This window comes from Pseudophryne corroboree, chromosome 4, assembly GCF_028390025.1.
Source record: "Pseudophryne corroboree isolate aPseCor3 chromosome 4, aPseCor3.hap2, whole genome shotgun sequence".
Taxonomy (NCBI): domain Eukaryota; kingdom Metazoa; phylum Chordata; class Amphibia; order Anura; family Myobatrachidae; genus Pseudophryne; species Pseudophryne corroboree.
The window spans coordinates 276864938-276890991 of NC_086447.1; the positions used below are offsets into that span (position 1 = coordinate 276864938).

General features: G+C 45.8%; 1 protein-coding gene across 7 annotated transcripts in view; it reads left to right on the forward strand.

Annotated features, from left to right (window-relative positions):
• The window catches only part of SCHIP1 (schwannomin interacting protein 1), an 821995-nt gene extending 799909 nt beyond the window's left edge, over positions 1–22086 (forward strand). For all 7 annotated transcript variants that reach the window (XM_063916148.1, XM_063916147.1, XM_063916150.1 and 4 more), the window contains 3 exons: positions 6648–6771; positions 8819–8912; positions 21448–22086. In XM_063916148.1, coding sequence (XP_063772218.1) covers positions 6648–6771; positions 8819–8912; positions 21448–21499 — 270 coding nt within the window. In that variant the 3' untranslated portion in view covers positions 21500–22086. The remainder of the gene's footprint in view (positions 1–6647; positions 6772–8818; positions 8913–21447) is intronic.
• Positions 22087–26054: the final 3968 nt, after the last annotated feature.

Below are 26054 nucleotides of genomic sequence, written 5' to 3' on the forward strand. Positions count from 1 at the left end.
TGGAGGAGCAGCAAAAGGCCATTCAAGCCTATGCAGCTACCTATGATATAGGCAAAGGATGGGGAATGCACCTGGCTTAAGCGCAGTGGAGAATGCAACCCTTTGAACTTGCCACACGTGAAGTCAGTTCAGACACTGCCAGCCTGAGTCACGTCATTCCCCTCATCAGGCTTTTGCAGAAGAAGCTGGAGAGATTGAAGGAGGAGCTAAAACAGAGCGATTCTGCTAGGCATGTGGGACTTATGGATGGAGCCTTTAATTCGCTTAACCAGGATTCACGGGTGGTCAATCTGTTGAAATCAGAGCACTACATTTTGGCCACCGTGCTCGATCCTAGATTTAAAACCTACGTTGTATCTCTCTTTCCGGCAGACACAAGTCTGCAGAGGTTCAAAGACCTGCTGGTGAGAAAACTGTCAAGTCAAGCGGAACGTGACCCGTCAACAGCTCCTCCTTCACATTCTCCCGCAACTGGGTCTGCGAGGAAAAGACTGAGAATTCCGTGCCCACCCACTGGCGGTGATGCAGGGCAGTCTGGAGCGAGTGCTGACATCTGGTCCGGACTGAAGGACCTGCCAACGATTACTGACATGTCGTCTACTGTCACTGCATATGATTCTGTCACCATTGAAAGAATGGTAGAGGATTAAATGAGTGACCGCATCCATGTAGGCACGTCAGACAGTCCGTACGTATACTGGCAGGAAAAAGAGGCAATTTGGAGGCCCTTGCAGAAACTGGCTTTATTTTACCTAAGTTGCCCCCCCTCCAGTGTGTACTCCGAAAGAGTGTTTAGTGCAGCTGCTCACCTTGTCAGCAATCGGCGTACGAGGTTACTTCCAGAAAATGTGGAGAAGATGATGTTCATCAAAATGAATTATAATCAATTCCTCCGTGGAGACATTCACCAGCAATTGCCTCCAGAAAGTACACAGGGACCTGATATGGTCGATTCCAGTGGGAATGAATTAATAATCTGTGAGGAGGGGGATGTACACAGTGAAAGGGGTGAGGAATCGGACGATGAGGAGGAGGTGGACATCTTGCCTCTGTAGAGCCAGTTTGTGCAAGGAGAGATTGATTACTTCTTTTTTGGTGGGGGCCCAAACCAACCAGTCATTTCAGCCACAGTCGTGTGGCAGACCCTGTCGCTGAAATGATGGGTTTGTTAAAGTGTGCATGTCCTGTTTATACAACATAAGGGTGGGTGGGAGGGCCCAAAGACAATTCCATCTTGCACCTCTTTTTTCTTTCATTTTTCTTTGCATCATGTGCTGTTTGGGGACTATTTTTTGAAGTGCCATCCTGTCTGACACTGCAGTGCCACTCCTAGATGGGCCAGGTGTTTGTGTCGGCCACTTGGGTCGCTTAGCTTAGCCATCCAGCGACCTTGGTGCAGATTTTAGGACTAAAAATAATATTGTGATGTGTTCAGAATAGACTGGAAATGAGTGGAAATTATGGTTATTGAGGTTAATAATACTATGGGATCAAAATGACCCCCAAATTCTATGATTTAAGCTGTTTTTGAGGGGTTTTTGTAAAAAAAACACCCGAATCCGACAAAAAAGCCTGTTATCTGGCAGCGACTCACTACATAAACGTATGCAGGTATGGTCAAGAGGTTTAATTTTCAGACCATTTGCCATAATGGGGATGAAATGTGACTAAAGTGACTTATACCATGGAAATATTGCTGGAGCCAGATGGGGTGGCTTGAGTAACACAGAAGCTGCTGATATCCAGTCTAAGGTTTGCAGAGAGTAGAGTGCAAAACAAAACTCATCCAACCAGCGGCAGTTCTGTGAGTAATTGGCCTTGCACATGGGAGAGGTCAGAGGAGGATACCAGAAGAGGGTACACGCTGACAAGAAAATGGCCGTAATGCAAATAACCATGTGTTACCTCTGGGAATCAACAGAGTCTCTGAATGGGAATGTAGTCAGTTTGTCCACACCAGAATGTTGACATTGTGAATGTCGACACCCGATGTTAGTTTAGGGTTAAGGTCTGTACACACTTGGCGATATAGTATAGAGTATAGTAAACGATATTGCTAATTTTTACCCCCCTGAGCGATATCGTTTGCTATATTGCCAAGTGTGTATGCTGCTGATGACCCTCGGTGTTGGCCGTCACTAGCGATATAGCACAGTGTTTATGCCCACATTGGGCACGCCGGGAGGGAGACACACTGTCGCTCATGGAGCACGTCGCCTAGTGTGTACACACTTTTAGGCTCAAAGTGAAACTGAAAGGGAAATCCCGTCAGTGTCGAGAGTCGGAACACTTCAACATTCTATGGGACTTATTCAGGTCCCGACGCATAAGCGTCACATGCTGCAAAGAACAGATGTTCGGTAGTTTACGGTGGACCCGTACTGTGCATGTGCAGTATGGGTCTGCGACAGCGGACGCAAGGTAGTATCAGACAGTGATTGACAGTCTGATGCCATTTGGGGGAGGAGAGGGGGCAATGACTGCCTCCATTGTGGGTGTAAGATAAGGCCAATTCCTGGCCTCTGGCAGCTCCTGCGGCGACCAGCTTGCACAACCTTATGGGTCACGCAGCCGGCAGATGGTGTCACAGATGATCCAATACAGCGACCTTGGACGCAGTTTGGATCAGTAATGCATGCAGGAGGTGTGACAGCGCTATCGCTGCTGCTTACATAGAAATCCAACCACATCTGAATTAGGCCCTATTGTCAACAAAATATACCACACATACTGAATGTACAGTGCATTGAAGCTTGAAGTTATGGGCACAGCAGCAGAAGACTGCACGAGTTCCATTAAGAACAGGAAACTGAGGCTACAGTGAACTTGCCTCACCAACGCTGTAAAGTTGAAGAGTGTATGAATCTAGATTCTGTGAGATGCAGATGATAAGGCCAAAATCTGGCCTAAGCAGGGGGAGTCCATGCATCTATCCTCCCTTATATCAATAGATCAAGCTGGTGGTGGGTGTGGAATGGTGTCTTGGTACACATAAGGCCCCTTAGTACCAACTGAGCATCATCTAATTGCCACACCCTACCTGAGTATTGTTGCTCTCCATAATATAATGCACCATGTCACAAAGCGCGTGTCCTCTCAAGGCGATTCCTTGAGCGCAATGTGTTCAGTGTACTCCAATGGCCTCTACAACTCTGCAGCAACCACTTGATATTATCATGTCAACATGGACCAGAATCTCTAAGGAATGTTCCCCGGAGGGAGGCCTATTCCAGGATCAGGATCGGCGAGATTCCTGGATTCTAGCCCAAGAATGCCGGGATTTGAATCCCGGGATTGGAGCCTCCAATCCTGGGATTCACGGGATTGCATTGCGCATGCGCACTTTTGCCGGGCAGCGTACAGCCTGGGTGACAGCGGGATGTTAAAGCTGCGGCGCGCGGCATGAACACACACACTGACCGCGCCAGCGGCATTTCAAATGCAGCACCGGCCGCCAGCCAATCATAGCTGGCAGACCGGCAGCCAATCAGGGAAGCGGCCGCAGCAGAGACTCCTGATTGGCTGCCAGACTGCCTGTTCTGAGTCAGAACGGGCAGTCCGAGACTGCTCTGAGTTCCTACATCCTCCCTCCTGCGCTGCTCCCTACATCTTCCATGCTCTCTACACTCACTCTCCCTCGCTGCGCCCTACATGCTCCCTACACCACCCACCCTCCCGTGCTGCTCCCTACACCCACCCTCCCGCGCTGCTTCCTACACCCTTCTTCTTTGCCCTCCAGTTATACTCTCCCTGCTCCCTACACGGGTCCCTACTGCAATCCCAGGAATCCCGGGTTTAAGCGTTTTTCAATCCTGAATCCCGGTGTTGAAAAAATGGCCGGGATTGGTCTCCCTAGTTCCCAGCACCTTTTAATGACAAATTCAGACAAAGGGCGGTTCTATGCAGTCCTGGAAAGCTGTACCATAATCTGATCCACAGTTGCACGGCTGCAGATTTTGGATATCAAATATAAAGCATTATTTATGGTAATGGAAACCTGTTACCGTATACCCACAATTTATAATTGCTATCCAAAAATCTGTTTGCGAATCCCTGCTTTACAGAAGAGTCAGATGCTTATCTTTTCTCACTGTACAGTCTATTTCTGTCAGCGAGGTGAGACTGAAGCTCTAGAAAACACCTGAGGCGTTATCACAGTAGATGTGAGAGATTTATTCTGTAACATTGCAGTTATAATATAACATGCAGGTTATGTAATAGAAACAGTATTTGATGGATTTTTTATTTTTTTTGCTTGTTGTTATTATGACAACTCAGCTATAAAATCTTTTATTTCCCCAGATGTGGCCTTCAGTCACACTGTAGACAGTTTTCTAAATGCCTTCACATACTTCATTTAAATGAACACATAACCATAACTATTATATATGTACAGTCATTTATATTTTTAACTCCCCTTGCTAAATATCTTGTCTCACTTCTTCTCAGCCTCACAGCTATATATACTGCTGCTAGGGAAAGATTTCCCCAAGGCTGGTTGTAGCAGTACGTTCTGCAAGGCCATGGGGCGAGCTAGCAACTGTGTAGCTGCTAGAATGAAATCCTGAGTTCTACACAGGAGGGGGGTGGGCAAGGGCATGGATTACAGAAGCACGGCACTGCAGTACTGGTGGCAGCAGCCTACGTCATTCTAATGAGACCTGGTGGTGGCTCTCGTGCACCTGTATAGTTGAGTAGGTCTGCTGACCTACTCCTTTTTAATGTACTATAGAGGGATTAGTATGCAGTTTTTTACTGACCTGCTTAAACCCATAATATCAGCTGCTAAGGTTTATCATTCACCTCGCTAAAATAGACAGAGGCCCGGGAAAGGACAAAGGCGCGTTGTTGGTGGCGTACTGTTTATTGGTGCCCAGCTACATTTGTTGGTGTATTGTGGTCTACTGTTATTACTGGAATCTGATGCCTGTGCCCCACTTCCGGTTGGCAATAGGCTGAAGACTGTGGGAGTGTGCAGAGCCCCAGAGACAGGCTTAGAACTAGAGAAATGTAGACGATTGGGGGCAGCAGAGACCTGGGGAATAGGCCATGGCCTAGTAACTTGTTGGGACCTGGAAGCTACTAGAAGCAGCCTGCTGGAGGCAGAAGGAGAAACTGATGGCTGACATAGGCAGGTGCTGTCCCAGAAGACAAACAGACACAAAGTCCTATCTGCTGCTTGACAGTCTATAGTGGGCAAAGTGACAGATCTTTTGCCTTCCTATTCCAATCATGTGCTGATTCCTTGCCTGTACACACCAGTTTCTAGTTTGGCCCACTGTTCAGGAATGCCAACAGTTTTTCTGCCATCAACAAAGCCAACCTTTCTGGAGCTGCTATTTGCCGGTATATAGCTGCTTGTTGGTGGTAGAGCAATGCCGAGAACATCCTGTTTAGCTGCTCACTGTAGGCAGCGCAATGCAGAGAACATCCTGTCTGGTCCACCTTGGCCTCTGATTTCAGCAAGTGAATCCATTTGGATTTGCTTCTGCCATCTTGAGATACCATCCACCATCAGACCGTACTGTCCTTACCTTTCTCTTCTCCCAAGCAACCTTCCATGCCATGACCCTCACACCTCCACATAACAGCTGTGGACATTCAGGGGGTTAGGTTTTGTATTTTTCCTGATTGTACTTTATTCTTATTCTGCAGACATTTTAGGGTTTGTTTTGCATAGGCACCATAAAAAGGGATATCAAACATACACACTGAGCTAGATATGGAAATGCTGAACCTAATAACCGTGTTGGTAAACTAGTGCACATTCTTTCTCATTTGTGGGCTTATACTGTATATACATCAGTGGTTCCCAAACGCGGTCCTCAAGTACCCCCAAGAGTTCATATTTTCCAGGTCTCCTCACAGGATTGCAAGTGAAATAATTTGTTCCACCTGTGGGTCTTATAAAATGTGTCAGTGAGTAATGAATACACCTGTGCACCTGCTGAGTGACCTGGAAAACACGAACTGTTGGGGGTACTTGAGGACCGAGGTTGGGAACCACTGATTTACATTATAGGTAACTTATGTAAACAGACAAATGTTTGCTTACTTTTTCTAACATGCACAAAACAGTTGCAAACATTGCTTGGTTGCATCTTTTTTCCTCTTTTGCCCATATATTTATTTATTTTTTATCCTAGGGTTAAAAAGTGCAAAAATTAGTTTATCATACTTTGTTACAACAAGTGTATATACACAGTACTGTGCTCCTGGTGGTACCATTTTTATCCTTACAAATGTGTCTCGCACACTGCTCATCACTGCAGAAATCTGTTAGAACTCCCCAATCTGTAAGGGGTTGAGAAGTGTGATGCCAAACCTCTGTCATTACATTGAATTGAGTCTGATTATAAATCAGTCTGTGTGTCCAGCTGATTGCACAGACATTTAACTAATGTATGATCTTAGGCCCCAGAGCTGTACTATAAATGTCTCATCAAACGCCCTTGCATTTTATAACATTCATAGTCCATGTAGTCACCTGGCAGGCATACATTTTGCAGATTTTAATGTCTGTTTTTATAGTTTGCAAGGGATTTTTAGAACATGTGCTTTTGTGCTATGTGCTTTTGCTGCCACCTGCTGGCTGAGAGTTTCAGTGCTTGTAGCCTCTTCTAATAATGGCCTCTTCTTATTTGTAGTTGCCACACATGCCTCACATTAGTGAATGCTTAATGAAGAGGAGCTTGAAACCTACTGATCTGAGGGATATGACGATTGGACAGTTACAGGTGATTGTGAATGATCTTCACTCTCAAATTGAAAGTAAGTCTGTTTTATTTGCAGTTTATGTATATGTAAAACTATAGCTACATGTCACATAATGCATTGTTAGAATATTTGAAAATATACAGTACATTTCTAGATTGTGTATAAAATAAAATGTGCGATCTTAAGAAATAAATGTTCTGTGCACTATAGCTTAAGGGGTCAATCCAACTAGCTCCAATGATCTCGCTGGTGCGAGTCATCGCGGCAGCTGCCGCACTTTACGGCAGCCCAACTTTGCGCAAAAGTGCTCGCCACCCCACAGTGGTCCTAGCAATTTTGAGCGAATTCAGGCAGAATCCTGGCACTTTGCACCCTTCACAGCTAATTAGATTGACCCCTAAGTCTTAAAGTGAAACTGTGAACTCCGATTTCTATTATTTATTTATTAAGTAAGTAACATTTACTTATATATTTATATACTGTAGCATCAGCATATTTCATTACATTTTACAACTGGGAACAAAACAGTAATAAAAAAAGACTATGTAATAACAGACAAAGAGGTAAGAGGACCAGGCCTACAGTCTATGGGGAAATAAGCATTTATTTACAAATAGTGCTGCAGTTTGCAGATTGGTGCAGCCAGATTGCAGAAGTTCTTGGTGGGCTGTAAGATTTAGTCACATAGCAATGTTGGCCTGGGATCAGCGGTATGTAGTAGTATATACCGCTGAGAATATATATATATATAAAGTTATGTGTAAATAGTATAGAGTGTACTTGGGCAGACTCGCTTATGTAGGTCATGTTGATGGTTCAGGGCATACCTGAAGAGGAGAGTTTTTAGGGAACACTTTTAGGTTTTGGGAGTAAAAGAAAGTCTTGTACAAGGTAGGGCATTCTACAGAGTGGGTGCAGCCCCTAAAAAGTCCTGTAACCATGACTATGAATAGGTAATGAGTGTGGATGAGAGATGCAGATCTTTCAAGATAAATAAAGAGATGTATATTGGATAAGTTTAGTTGATAGCCTTATGTGTAAGTAGAAATATATTATATTGAATTTGATTATAAAAAAAATAAAAAGAAAGAAAAGGCAACCGACATGGGAGCAGATGTATTAAGCCTGAAGAAGTGATAAGTGGAAGGTGATAATGCACCAGCCAATCATGGCCGGTTTGAAAATTAGCAGGAGCTGATTGGCTGGTGCGTTATCACCTTCCACTTATCACTGCTGTATCACCTCTCCAGGCTTAATACATCTGCCCCATGAGGAGAGAAGACTATATTATGAAGAAGTTCAGTCTAGGTGCTGCATTCAGAATAGATTGTAGGGCTGAAAGTCTGTTTAGGTGAAGACAAGTAGCACGTTGGAGGGGCCTGAAGGCCACCCCTACACACACCCATGCTGCTGTGTTTTATTAAGGGGGCATAGCCAAGCCTCCCACAAGTAGGTTACGTCTCCAAAAACGATCTGGGCCCGGTCCAGCTCTTTGCTGCCCTGATTCTAAGATATCAGTAAAGAGATCCAGTTTATAGATTTTAGTTAAGGTTGAGATGAGCACAGTTGACTGATTTGTAGGATCAAGGGCAACGGTAGTTGAGAATGAAGTTTCTGCTTTCTGGCCTGGGTTATGCAACAAACTCCACAGGGCAGCCCCGGTGCTCAGGAAGGGAAAGTAGGAGACTGCATACTAGTAAAGTGTAACAAAAGGCAGTATTGCAGCTTTACTAATAGCTTTAAAATAATAATTTGGTTATTGTAGTGTTAGCATCCTTTTTTTCGTTTCCTCATTCCTGACCAGCATTAGAGCAGTGCCGTCATAGTTAAATTAGCATAACCAATTAATTAATAATGCTGTGCATGATGTCCATACTCCCTTCCCCCTCGCATGCATGTGTACAGTAGTCTGTGTGTGCACTGGAATCCATATCATAATCAGCCTGGCAAGAACACTCTCTCATTTGTGGCTATAGAACAACATGACATTATGCCATTCAAACTTGGTAACATTGATAGTGCAATGAAAACAATCTTATGAACTCTTGTTTTATGTGTTGTTTGCTATCATATGAAACATTAATGCAGACTATTTTTCCAGGCTTGAATGAAGAGTTGGTTCAACTTCTTCTTATCCGAGATGAATTGCACATGGAACAAGATGCAATGCTTGTAGATATTGAAGACTTAACTAGGTAAATTGATACGGTACTGTCTGTGTGTCATACTGCCAGGAAATGTCTCCCACCATCCCTGGAGGGAATTTAATCCCCTATCCCCTCTCCTCTACCTCCTAACCCTCCCTTCCCGCTGTCTAAACGTAACCTCCCCCCGGTGGTGCCTAACCCTTCCTCCGGTTGGTGTTTAAACCTAACCTCTCCTCCAGCCCTAACCCCACCACCTATACTTACTGTTGGGATGCCAGCTGTCGGGATTCTGGCGTCAGTCGCCTGACCCTGTTGGGATTCCGGCAACTGCATTCTCACGGGTGTTGGCATTCCGGCGTCTGTATTCTGACTGTCGGGATCCCAACAACCGGGATCTTAACCGCATCCTGCTAGAATACAGAGCCATTTGCCCACTGATGTTAATAAATAACAGAGCTCATTCATTGATGGCCAGTGTTCAATTTAGAACATACTGTATAAATGTTGGCCAGTGGACTATATACATACAGTGCTTGGTGTCCTATTTGTGCAGTGTGGATTTCAGTCCCTGGTGATTACTACTTCTCCACTTTCTTCTACACCCACTGCAAGCTATCAGCTTCTTTTATATTGGCTGGTAGCAGCTCCCATACGTCGCCTCCACTGTACTCCAGATCTCAGCGCTATTAGGGGGTAATTCCAAGTTGATCGCAGCAGGATTTTTTTTTTTAGCAGTTGGGCAAAACCATGTGCACTGCAGGGGGGGCAGATATAACATGTGCAGAAAGAGTTAGATTTGGGTGGGTTATTTTATTTCTGTGCAGGGTAAATACTGGCTGCTTTATTTTTACACTGCAAATTAGATTGCAGATTGAACACACCACACCCAAATCTAACTCTCTCTGCACATGTTATATCTGCAGTGTACATGGTTTAACCCAACTGCTAAAAAATGTCCTGCTGCAATCAACTCAGAATTACCCCCTTAGTTTGTTTAACATGCTGGTAGCATTCAGTTTCTTGTCCTAGAAGTAACTACATTGCTGGAGTTTAGTGTAAGAGAGAAAATTAAACTGCTTTCAGTCTTGTGACGGCAATTGAGGGTGTGATGAGGATGTCTAAATTGGGTTGCTTTTATATCCTGCTACCCTTTGACCCGACCCGACCAGAAAGATACAAAACCTGAATGTTCTATGCTAAAATATTTTTTCAAGACTTTAGATATTGTTATATGATATTGCCATCTGCTGGTTATAGCAGTGAAATGCTTTTTTGCCTAATCTTAAATGAGTAACTTACAAATAAGGGCAGGGACATCCGTCTGGCTACATAATCGTAACTTGTAAATGTATTAATTGTTACTGAGAATTAGCTTTTATTACTCATAAAATGAAAACACAGTCATGTTATGCACTGTCATCTCTGGGTATAAGATTGCTGGTGTTGGCCTTCTGGATAAGCAGAGATACACATTTGCCCACTGAATATGCCCCCAGTGTGTGTTATCATACCTGGAACACAGTGATGGTAATGTGATTATAGAAATATTTTGCGATTCTTGGCCAACCAACCCAGGTATACAGCGTTCAGAATGCAGGCAGTGACCTGCAAGGAGTACAGTAAGAAATAATTAACAGATGTACAATAAAGTGTCCCCTAAAGTACATTTGCCATATTGTGATGTCATGCTGTGATTCTCCATTACATGCACCTGTTTCTGTGGGCAGTGTATGGATATGGACGCAAAGATTGTGGCATTTGTTGGGGTGTAAATGTAGCATATTCTGTTGGCACCTGGATGCTTTAGGGTGTCCTAGCTGAATGTGAGTTAAGGGCCTCATACACTAGAACGATAATGCCAGATTTCATCCAATTTCGGGACATTCGGGCTGATATATCAGGTGAAATCGGGCATTTTGGAGGTGCTCCGATGCGTTCCCGTGAGGGTCGGATTGACTCCCCTAGATCGTTAGTGCTGCACTCGTGGTATGTCTGTTTCCGCAGGCATGGCTGGGATCGCATAAGATATATCGCATACAAAATGTACCAAGTCGTATGGAATCACTCCCAGGAAGTTCCCGGGAGAGTTCAAGGGAAATCGCCTCCGACTTCAGCCTCAGACATATCGTTGTAGTGTATGGGACCCTTTAGGCCTAGACTTCCACTTACCTGCAACAACCAACTTTTGTATTGCAGTACATGACATTTAAATGCAATGTGTGGGGTGTTGAGGACACATTTCCTCATTCTCAGTGCAAGTGTGTATTGAGCCCTAAAACAGGACATTTGATTTTTTTTTTGTGGGAAGGAGGTCCTATACTGTCAACAGGCTTTTCTGCAGCAGGGTACACTGTGTTCCACAGGGAATACATCGGGGTGTAAAGATGGATCTTGATTCAGAGGAACCAACAGGCTAAAGCATTAGACTGTCCCAGGATGCATTGCGAGGCATCCTCTATATAAACCCGCCTCCAGGCACTGTGAGCTCAGTTTTAGAGTTGGTGCCTGCATAAGCAGGTCACTTAACAGGGGGGGCTGCGCAGGCAGCCCTGAAAAAAGCTATTTGGAAGACTTCAAGGGCTGCAGCACTTCATATGTCAGTGTGACATACTGTGCTGCGGCTCCATCGCCTCCCCAGCAGTGTCGCATACTCCCGCTGGCTCTGTTCCCAGGTATTTGCAGCGGAGACGCTCCGGTTCCTAGGCACACCACCGCAGATGCTCTCCTGGATCGCGTGGCTGCTTCTCAGGGAAGAGGTAAGAGAGTCTCCCAGGCAGGACCCGCCATTAAATCGCGTTGCGGTCGTGGTCTCAGGAGATGGACCGTGACGCTGGTTGGAAAATACATTATCCAGTTTTATTAAGGCTCCATAGCACCAGGTGGTGAGGACCAGCACATAAGACGCTTGACCTGTAGCCTCTCCCCCAGCTCCGGTCGCCATCTACTGCTGGTGTTCCTGCCCTGGAGCTGCCTCACACTCTCCCTCACTCCCTGACTGAGACGCTGGGCGCCATTTTCTAACAGTAGCTGCGACTGGTCTCCAGGACTGCAGGGCAAGGTCTCCTCTGTAAATCCGCCTGATTTATCAGCGCTGTGATTCTAAAGACATTTACGTATTCTACATGTCATTTTAAGACAGCATTAGTTAAAAACAAGTGTACCTCTACCAGAATATATTGTATGAGTATTCTGATGTATACATCCGGTCTCATACCGCGCATTGTTATATATCTAGTCCAGTGCAGTTTTATTGTCTGACTAAAATAATTATCTGCATTGTCACTGTGACTGTGTGTGCCTGTATCTTCTGTGTGATTTTCACTTTCAGTGTATCCCAGCTGCATCTGTCACTGTATTCTGTACCCTAGGACTAAGTGCATCAGGGTCTCATAGTGTTCACTCTAGGAATTTTTTAGGGCAGGGTGCTGATCACGGGTAGGGCACATATTTTTCATTCATGAGGGCACATTTTTAAGTTAGAAGGGCAAAAATAGGTACATACTATATCGCTTGGTGCGCCCATTCCTATAGGTGAAAGCATGGACAGTGCGCGCCGGAATTTTTTTTAGGGGTGTTTCGTGGGGAAGGGGCATGACGACATAATAGTACTAAATAACATTATACCACACAATAGTGCCGCTCATACACATTGCACCAGGTAGAATCTCCTATACACACTGCGCCAGGTAGAGCACGTTCTACATATTGCGCATATTGGAGAGAGCACTGGGGCACACTGCACAAGGGAGAGATAGCAGTTGGGACAGTGCTGGGGGGCAAGGGGATTAGGAGCAGGTAGTACTGTAGTCAGTGTTAGGGGTATGGAGGCATTAGTACCCAGGATACCCACTCCCCAATTACCTTTTAAGATCAGCTCCTCTCTGAGATGTGTGTATGCTGGGCACTATGTGTGGACATAGGATTGTATGTATGCTTGGCACTGTGTATGGGAGAGGTGGGGTGTATAATGAGCATTATGTTGGTATGGAGGGTGTAATGGGCACTGTGGGGTGTGTATGCTGGCAATGTGGGAGTGTACATATGCTGGGCACTGTGTGGGCATGAAGGGTGTATAATAAGCACAGTATGGGTATGAAGGGTGTTATAGGCACCGTGGGGGTGTACATATGCTGGGCACTGTGGGTGTATAATGAGCACTGGGTGGGTATGGAGGGTGTTATGGGCACTGTGGGGTGTGTATGCCTGGCACTGTGGTGGTGTACATATGCTGGGCACTGTGGGTGTATAATGAGCACCTGGTGGGTATGGAGGGTGTTATGGGCACTGTGGGGTGTGTATGCTGGGCACTGTGGTGGTGTACATATGCTGGGTACTGTGGGTTTATAATGAGCACTGGGTGGGTATGGAGGGTGTTATGGGCACTGTGGGGTGTGTATGCTGGGCACTGTGGTGGTGTGCATATGCTGGGCACCGTGTGGGTGTATGTTGTCCACTGTGGGGGGTATTGGGTGTGTTTATGTTGGGCAGTGTGGTGGCATGGGTGAAGTAAATAATGGGCACTGCCCCAGCCCCGACCATTTCTATCATTAGCCGAATTACGCCCCCCACCCCGCTCTGTTAGTTGCTTACAAGTTTAACTTTGGCTACATGCGGCTGTACTCCATGGGGACAAAGTTAAACTTGTAAGCAACTAACGGAGCGGGGTGGGGGGCGGCTGTACTCCATGGGGACAGAGACATGGCTACAAGATGGTGAAGCTCAGCAATAGATGCAATGGGTGAGGGCGCGCGTTGCTCACAAGTGACATACAGTATCTACCAGAACAGTCTCCCAGCCCTGCCGTACCTTTAGTAACAGCAATGTTACCCGCTGTCAGTAGGTTCCGGAGGGCGGAAGCAGAGAACCTAACCCGTTCCAGCGTCTCCGCTATTTTCCAAGCGACCTCGCACCAGCAAACAAGTAGTGTAGTCAGTCCCTGGAGCAGCATGCTGGCGGGCAGGGAGGAGGGAGGGGGACGTCTCAGGCGGGCTTCGATAGCGAGACACTGCAACTGGATGGGGAGACGCTGCCGGCACCGATTGGATGATGAGACGCTGGCGGCGATTGGATGACGCGGCGCTGCCGGCGGTGATTGGATGAGGAGGCACTGGCGGTGATTGGATGAGGAGGTGCTGCCAGCGGCGATTGGATGAGGAGGCGCTGCTGGTGGCGATTGGATATAGCAGCGCGTATTTTGCGATCACATGGGGGGGAGAAGTGACACGCGGCGGGGGGAGAAGACAGCTCTTAGCAGGGCGGGCGCAAACGGGCAGGGCGCATTCTGTCACTCAAAAAAGGGGCAGGGCGCAGCGCCCTGCGAGAGAAGCTTAGAGTGAACACTAGTCTCGTATATAGTGCTGCACAGTATTTACCGTTAAGTGTATTCTACTGTGTACTCAGTCACATAATACTGGATTTATTCGCTGGTGTTGTGTACTGTGTACGCTGTCACATACTAGGGGATTTTATTTGCAGGTATTGTACTCTCTGGCTTTATCGTACTCATACGCTCTGTGATTACATTCACTGAAATGTCTAACAAAAGGCGCGAAATCTGTGGACGCTCCTGTATCATGCAGTGCATGCGCCAGGGATTTGCCTGAGGGGGAAGCTTTGAATGATGCACTGTGTAATATGTGCCATACATCTCCCAGTCAGCCTGCTCCTCCTGTAGCCAATCAGGAGCCACCTTGGGTGGCATTTTCCACTATGCTTAATACGCTTGTGACACGCCTTGTGCCCCCTATGGGACCTCCTGTGCCATTGCAGTCTCATATTGTCCCTATGGTTAATCCACCCTGGGCGGATCCTCTGTCTACCCAGATACAACAATTGAATCAGTCTTTGGTTAGACGTAAACCTACGCCACGTCCCTCTGCGGTCAAGTGGTCATCTAAGCGGGCCGCCTCCTCACAATCCACTAATATCTCAGATGATATTTCTGATGAGGATGGGGAGTATACTGACCGTCAGACACTGATACAGTCGCTTCTGACGAGGAAACTACAACTCATGTTGATGTCCCTGACCTGGTGGAGGCTATTAAGCTGATTCTACAAATCGATGATGATGTAGATCCCACTACTGCATCAAAGAAGCATGATAAATATAAACGTCAGAAGGTAAATAAAGTAGTCTTACCACATTCTGACCATTTGGTAGACATACAACAGGAACCCTGGTCTTCTCCAGAAAAGAAATTCTCCCCATCTAAAAAGATGCTAGCTCGTTATCCTCTCTCCGCTGAGTTGTGTTGTAACAAGTAAGAAAATCCACCGCCAGTGGATTCCCATGTCAACCGTCTTGTGGTGTCATCTACTCTGCCTGTCACCACTGTCACCTCACTGAAGGAACCGACAGATAAGCGTGTCGAAGGATCCCTGAAGTCTGTTTACTCCCTTACAGGTGCTGTACATAGACTCACTATAGCAGCCTCCTGGGCCGCAAAAGCAATTGAAGCATGGGTTCAGGCACTAGAGAAAGAGCTGCCTCAGGATATATCTGACACTGCCAGACAATATCTGTCTCCTATTGCCACCGCCTCCCATTATATTCAGGAGGCGTTCTCTGTGGCAGGTGTAATGGCAGCCAAGGCGTCGATTACGTCCATCCTGGTTTGCCAAATTCTGTGGTTGAGGTCATGGAAGGTGGACCTGGACTCCAAAAAGACCTTGGAGGTACTCCCTTTTAAGGGAGACATCTTGTTTGAGGAGGATCTGAATAAGATTGTGACTGACTTAGCAGCTGCTAAGACTGCGTTTCTCTCAAATACTAATCCTTTAACACAGAAGGCAAAGAATACCACTTTTCGTTCCTTTCGACCTCAAGGGACAGCAAAAGGTCAGGCATACCCGAGACAAGCTCGTGCTCCCAAAACCACTAAGCCCAAAGCAAAACAAGCCTGGGCTGCCTGTCTGCCTGCTTCCAAACAAGACGGGCCTGCTGCATGATGGGGCGGGCCTCCCCCTGGGGGATCCCAAGGTGGGAGGCCGACTTCTGCAATTCACCCAGGTCTGGTTAAAGACCATTTCAGACGCATGGGTTCGAGAAGTCATCTCTCATGGGTACGCAGTCTCTTTCAAGAGATGTCCCCTTCGTCAGTTCCGACTGACTGTTGTCCCTTTGGACACGTTGAAGGCGCAAGCTCTACACCTGGTTGTGCGTTCCCTCCTGGATACAGGAGTGGTAGTGCCAGTCCCTCTGTCCCAGAAAGGCGGAGGATACTACTCGACCCTGTTTCTAGTCCCGAAACCGAATGGGTCTTTCTGGCCTATACTCAACCTCAAATCACTGAACAAATTTTTAAGTGTGTTCAAGTATGGAAACGCTGCGCTCGATTGTACTGGCCATGGAACTCTGAGATTATATGGTATCCCTGGATATACAAGATGCCTATCTGCATATTCCTATTGCCATATCGCATTAACAATATCTGCGGTTTGCTATTGCCAACTTTCATGATCAATTCCAGGCTCTGCCGTTTGGACTGGCCACGGCCCCTCGGATCTGCACCAAGGTAATGGCCGTGATGACGGCTCATCTGTGTCAGGAAATCAGGATCCTGCCGTATCTGTACGACTTGCTGATCCTGGCGAACTCCCAAGATGTCTTTCTCAGTCATCTGCAACTGACGGTAAACTTCCTACAAGCCCATGGGTGGCTTGTCAGCTGGAAGAAGTCCTCTCTGGTCCCTGCTCGGAGCATGGTGCACCTGGGGGCGCTACTGGACACACACAGCCAAAGACTGTTTCTGTCTCCACAGAAAGTCCTGAAACTTCAGGACAGGATACGATGCTTCCTCTCTCGCCCAAAAGTGTCGATACACTCGGCGATGCAAGTACTAGGCCTCATGGTGTCGGCGTTCGAAATTGTAGAGTATGCTCAGTTTCACTCCTGCCCTCTACAGAGGTTAATCCTTTCCAAGTGGGATGGCCTGCCTCATCGGATCAGGTCTCAAATGTTTTCCTTGCTCCGGAGGTTCGTTTGTCACTGAGCTGGACCAACAGTTGAGCAGGGGCCGTCCCTTCTGGATTCCCAACTGGGTCCTCCTGACTACGGACGCCAGTCTGAGGGGTTGGGGCGCGTTCTGGAGCAACACTCTCTCTCCAGGGTCGGTGGACCAGGGAGGAATCTTTCCTCCCGATAAACATTCTGGAATTGCGGGCAGTGTTCGATGCTTTGACTCTTGCCCTGCCTCTGATACAGAACAGGCCTGTTCAAGTACAATCAGACAACGCCACCACGGTGGCTTACATAAATTATTAAGGCGGCACTCTAAGCCGCATGGCAATGATGGAAGTATCAAAAATCCTTTATTGGGCAGAACGCCGTCTGCCAGCAATATCGGCAGTGTTCATTCTGGGGGCCTCAACTGGGAAGCGGACTTCCTCAGTCGTCAGGACGTACAAGCTGGAGAGTGGAGTCTTCATCCAGAAGTCTTTCAACTTCTAGTGGACAAGTGAGGCCTACCAGATTAAGACCTGATGGCATCTCGACACAATCACAAAGTTCTGGTCTTTGGATCAAGGACAAGGGATCCTCAAGCAGTGTTCGTGGACGCACTGGCAATTCCATGGAACTTTTAGCTGCCCTACGTGTTCCCTGCAGTGTCACTCCTGCCCAGGGTACTACGGAAGTTCAAGCAAGAAGGAGGAATACTACTTCTAGTCGCTCCAATGTGGCCCTGACGGAATTGGTTCTCAGACCTGCAGGGTCTATCGATAGAGCGTCCTCTTCTTCCTCAATGCCCAGACCTCCTCGTTCAGGGCCCTTGTGTCTACCCGGACCTGGCCAGGCTGGCTTTGACGGTGTGGCTCTTGAGGCTTCACTCCTGAGGGCCAAAGGATTCTCCAAGGTGGTTATCTAAACTACGCTAAAGGCCCGCAAACCGGCTTCTGCACGGATTTATTATAGGGTCTGGAATTCTTACTTCACCTGGTGTGCTGCTAAGAATTACGATGCTTCCAAGTTTAGTACTATCAGACTTCTGGCTTTTTTGCAACAAGGCCTGGATTTAGGACTTCGTCTGGCCTCCCTCAAGGTTCACATATCTGCCTTGTTGGTGTGGTTTCAGAGGAAAATTGCATCTATTCCTGACGTTCATACATTCACTCAGGGCGTACTGAGGTTTCAGCCTCCCTATGTCCCTCCTGTGGCTCCATGGGATCTGTCTGTTGTCCTGAATGCCCTGCAAGTGTCTCCATTTGAACCTCTTGAGTCAGTAGAACTTAAATGGCTCACAGCCAAGGTCCTGTTTCTGCTAGCTATTGCCTCAGCTAGGAGGGTGTCAGACTTAGGCACTTTGTCCTGTCGTCCACCCTTTCTGATATTCCATCGTGACCGGGCAGTTTTGAGAACTCGCCCAGGTTACTTACCTAAAGTGGTGTCATTATTTCACCTTAACCAAGAGATTGTGGTTCCAGCCTTCAACTCTTCTGACTTGTCCTCCAAAGAGCGGTATTTGGATGTGGTAAGGGCTCTCCGTGTTTATGTGGAGAGGACTGCCTCTATCAGGAGGTCAGATACCCTTTTTGTACTTTTTGGTTTCCACAAACATGGCTAGCCTGCAAATAAGTAAACCTTGGCCAGATGGATTAGAATGGGGATTGCACAAGTTTATGCGCTGGGCTCCCGACTCCTGCTGCTATTAAGGCCCATTCTACTCAGTCTGTTGAACCTTCTTGGGTGGCCCGCCATGGCGCGGCCGCAGAATAATTGTGCCAAGGTGGCTATGTGGTCCTCGGTGAACATGTTCATTAGGTTCTATGCCTTTGATATTTCCGCCTCCCAGGATGCTTCCTTTGGACGCCGAGTTCTCATACCCGCTAAGGTGCGTCCCCTCCCTTGAGGAACTGCTTTAGGACATCCCCAATGTATTCCCTGTGGAACACAGTGTACCCCGCTGTAGAAAAGGAGATTTATGGTAGACTTACCATGGTTAAATCTCTTTCTGTGAGGTACACTAGGTTCTACAGGTCACCCACCCTGACGCACTTGGCGTCTTTTGGTTTGTATGGCATTAGCTGCTGGTCCCTTCTCCTGTCGTGAGAACGTGGTTCTATGTGACTAACATCTGCCTTCTCTTTTACCTGCTTCTGCATTGGACTGTTTAACTAAAACTGAGGGTGGGGTTATATAGTGGAGGCCCCTCAATGCATCCTGGGACAGTCTAAAGCTTTAGCCTGTTGGTGCCTCTGCATCAAGATCCATCTCTACACTCCAATGTATTCCCTGTGGAACCCAGTGTACCTCGCAGAAAGAGATTTAGCCATGGTAAGTCTACCATAAATCTCCTTTTTTTCTTCCGGACACAGTAAGTCCACATAAATACCCTTGCAATAAAAATATTGATCCTCACAGGAAAAAACCTACCTGATCAATGTTTGTTCCAGTAATTATCACACTCCTTCAGAATACATGTGTGGGACAGCATAACATTACACACAGCAATTGTTTCAGCCTCATACTGTAAACAGATGCCTCTAGCCACACCATGTCCCGGCAACTTATAATTCACTATCTAAAAGTAACTACTGTACACAAATAGGAGTAACCCCTTCACACCTTTGAGAAAAGACTCACAAGACTGTAGCTAAAGTGTAGTTGATATATCTAAACTGTATAGCTGGAAAACTTATCTAATCTATGAATAAACAAAAGTGAAACGAGAGGATATTTGGGCAGTGATTATTGACGGGTCACTCCATCCAGCAGCAGTATTACAACTAATCTCCTAAATTAAGAAAAAAGCCCCAAGATAAAGTGATGGACAGCACCAAAAACCATGAACAAAGTTCAGTCTTTGGGACTAAGGGGGGTATTCAATTAAAGTCGGAACTACCATCTTGTCGGAAAGACGGCAGTTTCTGACTTTTTTAGGTCGGATACTGTTCCGACCTATTCAATTGGGCTGCTGTTTGTCCAACAAGTCGGCAATTCCAACTTGTTGGAAAATACGTGGGTCGGCGGATTAGCCGCCAATCCACGCGCTTTGTCGGATTCGCGGCCAAATCTGACCGGTTTTAGCCCCTATATTCCTATAATGTCAATCCGACTTTTTTTAAAGTCGGATTGACATTGTCGAGACTGAATACTTAAATACTTAAAATACTTAAATGCAAATTGTATACTTAAATGTCGGATCCTTTCCGCCCTCCTCACTTCCTCACACGCTTACTGTAGGTGCAAGAATAAATGACCTTGCTGTTTAAACAAGCACCAATCGCAAAAACTACTTCACCGCTCATTACTTACAATGACACACATAAACATAAGTCAGTCTATCTAAAATATAATTCGAAGACTAGCAGCTATAAACCAATAGTAAAATGTATCCGACTCCTGTCTGTAACAATCTACATAAAAAGAATTAATGAATTATAACTTTAGATAAGTACACTCTAAAAAAAAAAAAGAGTCCTGAAGCCAATGGCTGCGTCCTCAGAGGCAGCATTACTGGCCCCGGCATGTGGTTATGTCAGACATCCTGAGTAACCTGAGGCTTCCTCAGCTGTCCAACGGCCACCTGATCTACACACACAGGATTCCATGCTGCATCTTCGGACGCAGCCATTGGATTACATAAGCTAGTAGTGGGTGTCTTATAACACAACACCTCCTGCTACTTTTGCGTATTTTAGCACAGTCGTTGCTGCAGACAAAGATGCAGCAGCTGTGCGTTACGGTCATTCTTTGAATCAGGCCCATAGTCAGAGTGGTTGTCCAATCCACAAATAGATACATACATACATTCATTCATTCATTCATTCATTCACATAATGCAATTGTGAAAGTGTTGGTTTTTTCTTCTTCTTCTCACGGGGGGTACACACGGAGAGATCCGTGCTTAAAATCTTTGCAATCTTGCTAGATTGCTTAGATTTTAAGCACGGATCTGCCGTGTGTATGCCCCCCAGCGATAGCGATGCGCGACCCCGCGCATCGCTATCGCCGGTGCTAGATTGAGCCTGCATGCAGGCTCAATCTAGCGGGTCGCTCACTTCACCGTTGTGTGAAGTGAGCGCCCCCCGTCGGCTTTACCCCTCGCTCAGCACAACGCGCTGTGCTGAGCGGGGGAGAGAGATGTGTGCTGAGCGGTCTGTGTTAAGATCGCTCAGCACACATCTCTCCCGTGAGTACCCCCCTTAAGAATAGGGGGGAAAAAGTGCTTACATGAGTATTACATTCTAAAACCAAACCAATTAAAAGCTGTGAATATCCACCCATTTTCTCTTAGAAGCCTATTATAGGCAAGTTGTGGGATTTATGTAAACAATGATAAGCTCTAGTTAAATGACCAGCTCGACATTAACTGGTGGCATTGGTCAGTGTAATATGGTAGAAGTACTCTGATTGGAATAGACAGGATTCTGTATAGTACACGATCTGCTTTACCAAGCATTGCCTATTACTTATGTTAGTTATAGACTGCAGTTATAAGGCCATAATGTGTAGAATTAAAAAATCAGTATTGGTGGAGTTATTCTCTGAGCTGACAGGTTCTTAGTATGTACAAATTGTCTTGGGTAATATGTGCATATTATAATTTCATTATTTCTAAGTTGTGTTATCTCTTCTCTTGCAGACATGCTGAAAGTCAGCAGAAGCACATGGCAGAGAAGATGCCTATGAAATAAAGCAAAAAGCCATTGAACATTAGGAAAAAAAAAGCTAAACTTTTATTTTGCTTTTGTGGTTGTCAAATGCGATGCTAAAGATGATACACAAAGAAAATCAGTGTTAGTCTTTGATGTCTGAAGCTTTTCGTCCAGTGACTTGGCCTATGCTTCCTAATTTATTTTAACTTTTTACTTGTGCCACTTAATACGAGGCATTTTATTAAGAAACTATATATGTACAGTACTTACGGAATATGGATAAAGAGACAAATAATAGTTACAAATTGTATTTATTTTTTTTAATTTGCAAACTTTGAGTTGATCAGTATTTTAACTATGATAACTACCTTTTATTCTTCACTGTAGTTCTCAAACACAAATGGTATTGACGGTGCTAAACAAGTCAACGACTACATGCCTGCCTCATCGTAACGTTGTAGCTTTCTGTATCTGTATAATGCAATCAGTTGTCAACATTTTGTGAATGTTGATTATCTGACTACCATTTTTAGATGTGCTATTATATTCAATTGGATTAAAAAGAAGTCACAGTCAAAAGTTTTATGTATAAATATGTAAAATAAACTTTAAACATTTGTTTTGTATGTGACGGTCTTTTGGTTGGCATAATCTCTGGACTTCTGAACTGCACACGCATAACAAACTAAGTTTAAGATTTAAATGATTTGCAAGGAATTTTTTAAAGGGGACCAACTGCCAAGGCAGTATCATTTTCTGAAGGTAAACTACCCCTTTAGTCCCCAAAAACTGCTCACAATTTCCCCCCTTCTCTCCCCCCATACCCTCCTCTTCAACTGGGATCCCACTGGTAAAGCAGAAGGCTTTTTTACACAAATTCAGCACTGTTGGAAATAATGTTAATACAGTACAACATGTTACAGCAATAATCACATGAAAGGAACACCTCTATATGGTTTGTTCTCTCTGATGGGATCATTAGTTTACCATAGACAAGTATTTACATGGTTGTGGTCCCCAGAGAGCGTATACAGTGTCCCAAATTTTGCGAGATGTTTGGAGCAGCAACATTTCTGTGATTGAGCTGCTACAATTGGTTTTGCCTTTTAAAAAAACTTTCTACTCTCAATCTGGTGTCTCAGTCCCTGGAATTTACAGTCTATTACATTTGGGCCAATGTCTTCAAATTGATGTTCATAACAAGACTGAGGACCGAGTGACACCACAAAGCGTGGCTCTACACATTAGTCTGAAGGAGGTATTTTTTAATACAAATAAAAGAATCTTAGCAATTCTGTCTATACTATGTTTACCTTCAAACAAAACACTGACATCTGAGAGCTACCACTTACAATACCCACGTGATCCCCTGTTGTATTGACCTAGTTAGGGTCACGATATATAAAAATACTTCTGTCAGTTGGTCTAAGTGATCACGTGAACCATTTCATTCCCTGTGAGGGCATCTCTAATATACTAATAGACCACCAAACTTGAGTATCCCCAAAAAGGAATCTCTCTTTCTTTTCCTTTTGTATAGTCTACTAGTACCTACTGACTCGGGGTGCACCACCAATGTGACAGCATCAGGGTATATTCTGCCTACTGTCTATTCTGGTTCTTCTATGATTACTGATACCCTATTAAGGGTACTTAGTCTGCGACCCAGCTAGGCGTAAGCTTTAGCAAGAAGGGCGCTGATGAGCCCATGTTATATGAGTGTATTTTGCAAGAGGCATGTCTACCTAAATTATCCACTGCTCAACGTGATTTCTTCAACTTGGACATTTTTCAATTAGAGGTTGCGACTGTGATATCCACTTTACACAACAATAAAGCCCCATTGCCTGATGGCTCTAAGTACTTCCTCCCCATCTGGTGCCATTTCTTGCTACCCTTTTTTTAAACTCTTTTCAGGGATTGTCCGGTATATCCAGATTTTAATCGGGCCCACACTATTTCTATTCCCAAGACCAGGCATGACCCAAAACTAGTCTCCTCCTATCAATAAAGCTAATTAGCTTGGGTTTTGTACAGGATTTAAATATGCTGGTTTTGTAAAGTAATTTAAATCCTTTCCAAAATCCAAGCTAACTGGCTGCAATGATATAACTGGATCAAGCAATAACCTGCTTTAGGTTGTTAATGGTCCCGTTCCCCGCTGACAGGACACTGAGCTCCTGAGGCAAGCCCCACCACGGCAAGCGTACATTCCCGCAGCATGCCACCACCCCTAACAGCCAGAAGTGAGAAGAGTGGTGAGTAGAAAGCCGGCGTCCCGGTTAGCGAGTTGCCGGCGGTAATGGCGGCATAAGGGTATGGAGATGCAGCACTGACAGGCAGGCTGCGGCTCCAGGTTTCAGAGGCATACTTACTAGGGTATTCAATTATCCGCAAATTTGCGGCAATTTTTCGCCCGAAAATTTTTCGCGGCAATCGGCCGAAAATTGCAGCGAAAACGCTCCGTTTTTCAATTTTTCGCAAATTCGCAGCAATTTTTCGCGGCAATCGGCCGAAAATTGCCGCGAAAACGCTCCATTTTTCGACCTATTCAATTCCGACCGGGTTTCACGTGAAAATTCTTGCAGTGAAAAGTGCAGGTGAAAATGGGGAAATCAGCCTGTACCCCAAAAAATGCTAAACTAACATAGGAAAACAGAAGAGAAGTGTGTTAGAGATCACATTAGAGAGTTTTTGGGGACTTAAATTGTGTGAAATGGCGGTTATATGCATTTTTTTTAAATGCAAAAAAATGATAGAAAGCAAGTTTTTTTGAGCAAAATAAATGCTCTCACTAAATTTGGGGTACATGAAAATGGGTATAAGTATATATTTGGGTCATTTTAGGGTACTTTAAAAAAAAGTGGAAACAGACCGATTACTCCCATCTGCAAGCCTAAAAAACACCTGTCCCACTCATAAAGCACCCCAATATACCTGTCCCATACCTTGAACCCCAATTTCCATCACTTTTTACTTTTTCACCCCAAAAATGACATGTCATTATTGGCCAATTAAAAATAATTAAAAACTTCAACGTGCCTAATTAGTCATAAAGGGGGGTGTCCCAGGAGTTCTGTACCATATCCAAACATTTTTACCTTAAAATAGTGACTTTTCCCAACTTTTCACCTGCTTCAGAGAAGGTGAAGTGAAATTAGTGAAAACATGATCACCGATAAATTTTCCAGGATAATTGAATAGGCTGTAATTGCATTTCACGTGAAAAGTCCGGTTTTTCACCCGAAAACCGGACTTTTCACGTGAAAAGTCCGTTATCACTGCTAATTGAATATGGCCCTATGTGTGTTCCGCTGTGAGGGGCGAGCTGAAGCCTTAAAATGTAAAATATCCACACTGGCAGCAGCTTACAGGCGATCTAACCCACTGTAAAGCACATTATAAACCTCAGCCAGTATAAAAAACCGGGAAGACCACGCGCCATTAAGGGGGCGGGGCTTCCCTATGAGCGGATCCAGTGGCTCACCAGCGCCATTTCCCCTCTGCAGCCCTCACTGAATAGACTGCTAGAGAAGTGCAGCTCCTCCACAAGGAGGGTCATAGCAAGGGGGAAGGAGCAGTATAAGAGTACTGATACCCTATTAAGGGCACTTAGTCTGCGACCCAGCTAGGCGTAAGCTTTAGCAAGAAGGGCGCTGTGTGGCTGGCTCCATCTTACTCTGTGTCTCCCTAGAAGGGCTCTGTGTGGGTTAACTGGGCTTAACCTTTTTTGTGTGTGTGTGTGTGTGTGTACCTCACATTACAATGTTCAAGGAGTGTGTTTCATGCACGGCAGAGTGTTTCTCCTACGTCCTAGAGGATGCTGGGAACTCTGTAAGGACCATGGGGTATAGACGGGATCCGCAGGAGACATGGGCACACTATAAGACTTTGAATGGGTGTGAACTGGCTCCTCCCTCTATGCCCCTCCTCCAGACCTCAGTTAGACTCTGTGCCCAGGAGTGACTGGACACACACTAGGGGAGCTCTACAGAGTTTCTCTAAAGACTTTATTGTTAGGTTTTTTATTTTCAGGGAGACCTGCTGGCTACAGGCTCCCTGCATCGTGGGACTGAGGGGAGAGAAGTCAGACCTACTTCTTAGTTCAAGGGCTCTGCTTCTTAGGCTACTGGACACCATTAGCTCCAGAGGGTTCGATCACTTGGTGCGCCTACAGTAGCTGCTTGTTCCCGGAGCCGCGCCGTCACCCCCTCACAGAAGCCAGAAGAAAGAAGCCAGGTGAGTATGAGAAGAACAGAAGGCGTCAGACGGCAGAAGACTTCAGTAACGGAGGTAAGCGCAGCGCTCCATGCTCCCACACACTAACTGCACTCACAGGGTGCAGGGCGCTGGGGGGGGAGCGCCCTGGGCAGCAGTTACTGAGGGTCTCGTTTAGACTGGCATGACAGCATATTCGGGCCCCGGGCACCGTTTACGATACCCCCGCCAGTATACCGCAGCGGTCGCGCTGCGCGCCATTGCTCCCACACACCAACGGTTTTACATGGGTGCAGGGCGCAGGGGGGGGCGCCCTGGACAGCAATATATATATTATTTCAGTGGTTATATAGTGCATAGACACTATATACGGTCC